At 44.1% G+C, this 8,349-nt stretch overlaps 1 protein-coding gene across 1 annotated transcript in view; it reads right to left on the bottom strand.

The window, feature by feature from the left end:
* Positions 1-8,349, bottom strand: part of GPD1L (glycerol-3-phosphate dehydrogenase 1-like) — a 57,881-nt gene that overhangs the window by 32,246 nt on the left and 17,286 nt on the right. The window contains exon 3 of the mRNA XM_011961624.1: positions 905-1,117. Within this exon, the coding sequence (XP_011817014.1) occupies positions 905-1,117 (213 nt within the window). The remainder of the gene's footprint in view (positions 1-904; positions 1,118-8,349) is intronic.

The raw sequence follows: 8,349 nt of genomic DNA, 5'->3' as shown, positions 1-8,349 counted from the left end.
ACCACACCTGGCTAATTTTTTGTATTTTAGTAGAGACGGGGTTTCACTGTGTTAGCCAGGATGGTCTCGCTCTCCTGACCTCATGATCCACTCTTGGGAGTTCTTAATCTTTCCAACGATATGGGCCTTACCCCTGGTAGTCTGGTGAAGTTTATGGACTCATTCTCAGAATTTCACAGGCATAAAACCAAATACCTAAAATCACCCAGGAATCCAATTATGTTGAAATTTGTTTAAAAAACAAATTTACAATAAAGTAATATATGCACTGTTTTATTAATGCAATTAGAAAAAGATGTCATGGCAGGTCTAATAATTATCACAATTCCCAAGTAGTGATGAGTATAAACGATACCTTGAGATATCGGAAAAAGGTGTAGAGTGAAATGAAAGCCCTGTGACTTCTATTGACAACAAGGTCTCAGATCCTGCTAATACTACTGTTCCTGAAACGTTGGCTGTGAGCTGCATTCACAAATGAAGAGAATGTTCATTTCACTTACAGGTTAAAATGAGTTAGAATGCAAGGATTTTTTTTTTCCTCTACAATTAAGTGCATAAACTTCCCGCATTCACCCTGTGGACCCTCAGAGGTTGTTTGTGGAGTTCTGGTTAAAAACACACGCGTTAGGGTATATATCCAGGAATGGGCTCTAATGGTTATTAATCTCCCAGCTAATTCAAACTGCTGGTGGTTTCCAGATGGCAGGCTGAGCCCCCAGAATGGACTGGCAGGGGCGGCACAGCTCCTCACATCATGGCCGCTGCTAGTCTGCTGCAACAGAAAGCAGCCCACTCTCAACCTGAGCTAAACTAGTCTTGTATGTTTTATGACCTTTTGGGTATCTTTAAAAACACAAATGAAAAACTGCCACAACTTCCCCTTCAGCTCCAAATCTCAAGCAGATGAGAGTGTGAGGAAATGAAATGTCCTGATAAGCAATGTCCAGCCCTGGGCGGCGCGCACTCGAGTTACCTTGATGAGGGTGATTCCCAGCGCTTTCTTGGGCACTCTCCCAGTGATCTCATCACAGATCCTGTGAATGAACTGGTGGGGAATGACAAACACCAGCAGGTCTGCGTCCTGCACAGCCTCGCTGAGATTTGAGATGGCAACCTGCAACCAAAAGGCAGAGAAGACAGTTTCTCCTCCTATATCAAACTATGCCTGTCCACATGCTTTCACTCACTCACCATTTATCAGATGCCTACTATGTGCAGAACACTGCACAGACAGACAAGGAAGGCAAATGTGTTTGCTTTGCCTTCCTTATTCCTTATGGGGGTCTGAAGCAGAGGGTTTGCCTCTGTCACCAGCTGGGCAGGTGATTTATCCTCTCCACCCCTCAACTGCCTTATCTGCAAAAGGCACCACTAATAACGCTATGTGGGTTGCTCTCTGTTGCTCTCCCACCTCAGCAGCCCTCCATCCATTTTCTGCTCTTCTCTGCCCCATTCTTTTCCCAGGAGGCTGCTTTCTCTCAACTGTTTCCCCAGGCTCCCTTGTTCTCTGGCTTCCAGTGGGCTTCAGCCAGTGGGAGGCACTGTCAGGAGATCAAAGGATGGGAGGAGAGACAGGTCTCCTTGGGCCACTTCTGCCCAGGCTCACAGTGCTTCTGGCTTGGCTTCATTCTACAGCTGCACCTGCTGCCAGGCAGCCCCTTTCTAAGGCCATGTCTCTAAGCCCTCTTCAGGCTGGTGACATGTTCTTTCCCTGACCCTTTCGGGGTGGTAATGGCTTCCTGCTGTTGCTAATCTCTGAGCACTTCACCAACCCCCGTTGATTCCCTCGACCTCATGGCCCCTCTGTAAATGATCCCACACTAAACTCTCCTTTGAGAGCACCGCTGTGAGGACTAAATGATACAGAAAAGTGCCTGAGACTTGATATACACTCAATATATGTCAGCTATTACGACAATTTCTTTCCTTAAGGGTGAAGATTAGTTTAACACGGCAGAAGTGAGGGCATGCAGTGCAGACTCCAGGGCACACGGTCTCTGGCAAAGGCTGCTTGCTGCGCCTAGTATCTGTTCTTGCTTATTCCTCAGCATTAGAACCCCTAGTTTCAAGCTGGGCTCCTGAATGCCGGCAAAGAAGGCTATGTTTCCCTGTGCTCCTTGCAGCTACGTATACCATGTGACTGAGTTCTGATCAAGGCAGCATCAGTGGAAGTGCTGCCTGTGACTTCTAGAAAATGTCCTGGAAAGTCCTTCTCCTTCCTTTTGCCAGTGGGAATGTGAAGGCATGGCTGGAATTCAGACAGTCATCTTAGAGCAGAAGGAGGACAGCACATGTCGAGATGGCAGAACAGTGGAATCAAACGAGTCTCTGCCACTATGATGCTGCACCAACCACAAACGTCTTTACATGAGAGAAAAATGCACAAGCATTTACCTTGCTTAGACCACTGTTATTTTAGGTTTTCTGTCCTATGTATTTAAACCTAACTATAACTGACTTAGTCCCCATTAAGCATTCCTGGTTCCCAAAATGAAAGACCTTGGATGAAGATTCTTCTCTGAGGAAACCATGTCTGTCACAGGAACATCGTTCAGAATGGGCCAGCCTCTGAGGAAACCTAGTTTGGGGGTTGTGATGGAGACTGCCAACTCCCAGCCAAAATTCCTTCTCCACTTTCTCTATAATCACAGACCTGTAAGCTGGTTGCTGGTCATCTAGCCAAGGACTGTGTTCCCCAGCAGTCCTTGCAGCTACACACGGCCATGGACCAAGTGCTCATTGTTGGATGTGAGAGGGAGAAGTGGGTTCCACTGACAGCCCAGAGCCCTCAAGACAGTGAGTTGCCTCCTCCACACTTTCTCTTCCCCCTTACCGTGAGCTGAAAACCTTGGTAACCTAGCCTTGATCACAGTGATGGTTACGAGGCCTAGGAGATGGTACAGGAAAAAAACAAACAAACAAACAAAAAAAAACAAGAATAATAGTGTAAAGCGAAGCATTGGAGTATTTCCATGTGAGAGGAAGACAAGTCTCTTGTTCTTTGTCACATTATTATGTCTTTTGCAGTACCTTAGCCTATTACCTTGACTAATGCCTGTGCTAAGAGTTACTCCCTCACACAAAAGATTCCCCAAAGAAAATGTATCCTGAAGTTTCATTCCCTTATCCCTTCAGGAGGTGTGGAGGACTCCTATAATTTATTGCCTAGCCTCCATTCCCCTTCTTTCTAGCAGAAGTTTCCTTAAACTTCCTTTCCAAAGCTACCACTTCCCCATTTTAATCACGCCATTTGGGTGGAATTGGCCCCTACCCCATTCCAGGGGTGGTTCTTAACTTGTTCAAGCTAATGGGCACATTAAACAATCAGCGCTAACAAGAAACCAGCAGATGTCTTCTGGGAAACAGACGCTTGCTTGTTCTTCAGGAGTAGCCACGGGTCTTTCCTTGAACAGGGTGGGATGCTGCTGTGAAGTCTAGAACTACTGCATCCATGTTTACAAATGTGAGGGGAGAACCTACGCCACGGGGCTCCCATGTGGATAAAGCCAACTTTGTGGATGGCAAAGCAGAGGAACAGAGGGAAAAACAGGGCCCTATTAATATCATGTAAGCTGCTGGTTCAGGCTATACCTGAAGTCAACGCTACCTGGATCTTTAGTTACAAGAGCCCAAACATTTAGCTTTAAGCTGATTTGAATGACAACCTAGAGTCACTCCCCATACAGCAGATCAAAACCCAAAGCTCAGTATATCTCCCTCGTTAGTGACAGACCCAAAGGCAGGGAAGGCCTATTTGCCTATTTTCCTCTTTGGAAAGGCTTCTCCAGATTGGTAATCTAGGCTGGGTAGTCCACAAGTGTTGAAGATTTATTACAAAAAATCCACCTGCAACATTATTCCTCTCACACCTGGAGACTCCACCCCCTCCAACAAAGCATTTTCTGATTCTATTCCATTAATCTCCCGATGCAGGCCAGGTGCCATGTTCATGCCTGTAATAATTCCAGCACTTTGGAAGGCTGAGGTGGGTGGATCGCTTGAGGCCAAGAGTTTGAGACCAGCTTGGCCAACATGGCAAAACCCCATCTCTACTAAAAATATAAATTAGCCAAGTGTGGTGGTGCACACCTGTAATCCTAGCTACTTAGGAGGCTGAGGCGTAAGAATCACTTGAACCTGGGATGGGGAGGTTGCAGTGAGCTGAGATTGCGCCACTGCACTCCAGCCTGGGCGACAGAGCAAGACTCTATCTCAAAAAAAAAAACAAAACAAAAAAACAAGCCTCTTGATGCCAACCTATAATTGGCCTGTGTGTCCTTGATTGGCAAAGCTCATCGTTTTGCTCCCATGTGTTTGCTTGTGTCCCACCCATCCTCCCACGGCCTTCACGAGAACTCCGATCACCCCTTCCCCTTCATACTGGCCCTGCTTAGATGGACATTTATGTACCCTGCTCCCTGGTTCATATGAAGCCTGGCCACCTGACATTTAATTAAAACCTATTCCTCTGGACCTACTGTTTCTCCTCTTCCCCATCCACCTCTAACACACACACTCTCCTCCCTTTCCCACTTTGGGGCATTTTCAACATGGTGAAGTGGAAAAAACACCAGAACTAAAGAGAAAAAATGTAGGTTTGAAGGTCTGGGTTGCACATCTGCAACTGACCAGTGGTGTGACCTCTGGCGAGCGACTCAGCTTCATCAACCTCAGTCACCCCGTATGTAAAATGAAGATAAAAATTACCTTTCCGACCTGGCTACCTCACAGAGCACTTTCCAATTAAGTAATATGAGTGACAGTGTTTTGAAACTACAAAGACCTTAACAAATGAAAGCGTATTCATCAGAAAAATCTAGCTGTATCCTGCAAATCCTTAGCTTTTAAGGAATCGGCCTATTCCCATGTCTTTTGCTAAAATACATCCCCATCCAGGCTCAGTGGCTCATGCCATAATCCCAACACTTTCGGGAGGCTGAGGCAGGAGGACTGCTTGAGCCCAGGAGCTCAAGACCAGCCTAAGCAACACAGTACGACCTCGTCTTTACAAAAAATAAAAAAAATAACCAGGTGTGGTGGTGGGTGCCTGTGGTCCTAGCTACTTGGGAAGCTGAGGTGGGAGGATCACTTGAGCCCAGGAGGTCGAGGCTGCAAAAAGTTGTGATTGCACCACTGTACTCCAGCCTCAGGGACAGAGTGAGGTCCTGTCACAAATAAATAAACAAACAAACAAATCATTCTCAAGGAAGCTGCCAGCTGGTCAGGATTTCTTCTGTCTCTTACATTTCTTTCTTAATAAATCAAAGAGGAACCTGCAGGTGGTAGGGGATATGATGGTCTTTAGGACAATGTGGTTGGGGCTTATTCTCCTTGGTGGAATACTTGGGGTTTAACTCACAGAAGCAACATGCACAATGCGAGCTGTATTTTCATGGTGTGCATGGTCCATTCACAGAACATTATTCCTCTTACGCAGTATCAGAACAAGTTCTCATCGGCTAATGAGATCATGTGAATCTCATCTTTCAGAATAAAACCTTTTGCTAACGCCTACCCGATTTTCTGCTCTGAAAATAATCTGGAGCTGCTTTGGAAATGGTGACTGATTTTGTGAGCCTCCTGCCAAAAATCGTTCTGAGAGTGTCCGTCATTCCAGATCCTGAACTATGCCAGGAAGCACAACTCAGAACAGCAGGTCTTGCCTTTCAATGGCAAGTAGGACGAACAACCCAGAACGAAGGCATCAGGCTGGTTTGCTTAACGCCCAGGCTTTCAGGAGCCCAGTGCTCTTGCTTCAAGTTAATAAAAGCCTAACAACAAATAAAAATCATTGGAAACAAAGCTAGCGAAGTCTGTGTGGATAAGCCTGAAGGTTCTTTTGCACCTCCTGGATCCACCATCACTGTCCATCGTGTGTGTTCAATGAGCTTTTACCTGTTAGCAACATCTTATCCGCGGTCATCAGAGTGGGCCAGAAAAAGACCTCACTTCTGTCATCACAGACGGACCTCCTCACCCTCCAAAGATTCTATTTTATGGTCTTTAAAAGCAATTAGGATGAAAATGCTTTCTCCATTCATTCATGACTATAAATAGGCTCACTGGATCAAATGTGAAGGAAAAACATCTAAGTAGGAAAATAAGAACTGCTCCTCTCTGCACCAGAAATAATCGCTATCAATATTTTGGTACATTCCTTCCAAGGCCTTTTTGAGCCTATGGAAATATCTAAAATTGTATTTACAGAATTAAAGTAATACTCTTATATCTTTTAAATATAGTATTATAAGAATATTCCTGTCATTCAAATGAAGACTTTTCCCCCTAAAATCCATGAATCTTACCACAAACCTTTTTGTACCAACATCATAGTAAAGACAGATAAAACAATGATAAGCCAAATAACAGATGCCAAGGCTGTTCTCATTTTTATCTAATCTCTTAGGGCCACCACAGTTATTTCTACCTCAAGTCTGTATGAATCTATATGCTGAAACAATTCTGGTTTCTAATGAGAATGGTGTGGTGTAACAATGGTCCAGCTGCTGTGGGTGCGCAGAGCATCATGGCCAGCCTCTACTGCCAGTCAGCTGACCGGACGCCATGGCAACTCACCTACACTCTCTGGGGGATGTGCGTACTCAGAGTCAAGACAATACCAGGAGCAAAACACACAGCAATTGTCGTACGTGGGACATGATAGAGGCTCAAAAATACTGTAATTCCCTTCTGTTCTCCTCATCTCACTTGCAGCCAAGATTAGGTGAAATTCACGTACTTGGCTCTACATGCATAAATACGACCCTCAGACAGAGGACCTTATCTGATGATTCTTATGTAAACATGCCACTGTTGGTAAGTAAGGCTATTTCTGTAAAAACAGCTATCCACCGCCTGGATTCCCCAGTACAACACCAATAATATCAATTTATTATGTACTCCATGGTTCCCAAAGCATGGCTCCTGAACCGACAGCATCCCCATTACCTGGGAACTTGTGAGACATGCACATTCAGGGACCCCACCTGAAACCTACTGAATCAGAAACTATAGGCGTGGGCCCATGTATCCCTGGGAAGCTCTCCCAGCGATCTGATGAACACTAAAATTTGATGCTCACCATGGAAAACTACTCCTCCAATGAAATGAAAGAGTTAAACCCAGGGAGCAAAGAAGTTAACAGGCTTCCCACTGAAGTGATATTTTAATTTTCAGAAGGCTTTCAGCAAAAATTAATAGGTATTACCCCAACCCTAGTTCCCAAATGTAAATGATTAATTTTTTTTAAGTCTTGCCCTAGCCTTATTTTCCATGTGATACCACCTAAAGCACTGAAACAAAACTCTTCATCCTAGTTGGTTCTTCCTCACCACTTCCACTCTCCTTGGCATTTATTCAGACCACAAATAATGCCAGGCACTATTTCAGGTGCTGAGGAGACATTAGTGAATACAGACCTATGGAAGAAACTATACTCAAAGAGTTCACAGCAAAGTAAAAAGGTAAACATTGGACTTCATAATTAAAAACTTTTGCGCTTCAAAGGATACCATCAAGCAAGTAAAAAGAAAACCCACAGAACAGGAGAAAATACTTGTGAAGAAAGGGGATCTGTATCTAGAATATATAAAGAATTTGTATAACTCACTAATAAAAAGACAATCCATAAAGGGACAAAGGATTTGAATACACTTTTCTCCAAAGATATACAAGTAACAATAAGCACAAGATGTTCAACACGGTTAGCCATCAGGCCAATGAAAATCAAAACGGTGAATGAGACACTGGCTAGGATTAGCAAGTCAGATAACAGTAAGTGCTGGTGAGAATGTGAAGAAACTGGAACATTCACACACTGTTGATAGGAATGTAAAATGGTACAGCCACTTTCTAAAACAGTCTGGCAGTTCCTCAAAAAGTTAACTCTACTCCTAGGTATACACACAAAAGAACTGAAAACGTATGTTCATACAAAACATTGTATATAAAGGTTCACATTGTACGTAAAGTTATGATTCGTAATACCCAAAGAGAGGAAACAGCTCAAATGACCGTCAACTGATGAATGGGTCAACAAAATGTGGGACATCCATACAACAGGATTGTATTCAGTCATAAAAAGGAACGAAGCACTGATACACGCTACAACAGGGATGGAGCTTGACAACATTATGCAAAGTGAAAGAAGCCAGTCACAGAAGACCACATATTGTAAGATGCAATTTATATGAAACATTGAGAATAGGTAACATCTATACAGAGAGAACGTAGATTAGTGGTCGCCTAGGGCTGTGGGACAATTGGGTACAACAGGAGGTAACTAGGAAAGGGTACAAGATTTCTTTTCAAGATGACAAAAATGTGTTAAAATTGGCTGTAGTGATG

Source organism: Colobus angolensis, unplaced genomic scaffold (genome assembly GCF_000951035.1).
Source record: "Colobus angolensis palliatus isolate OR3802 unplaced genomic scaffold, Cang.pa_1.0 Scaffold56, whole genome shotgun sequence".
In the NCBI taxonomy this organism is placed as follows: domain Eukaryota; kingdom Metazoa; phylum Chordata; class Mammalia; order Primates; family Cercopithecidae; genus Colobus; species Colobus angolensis.
This window is presented reverse-complemented; position numbering and strand designations above follow the sequence as displayed.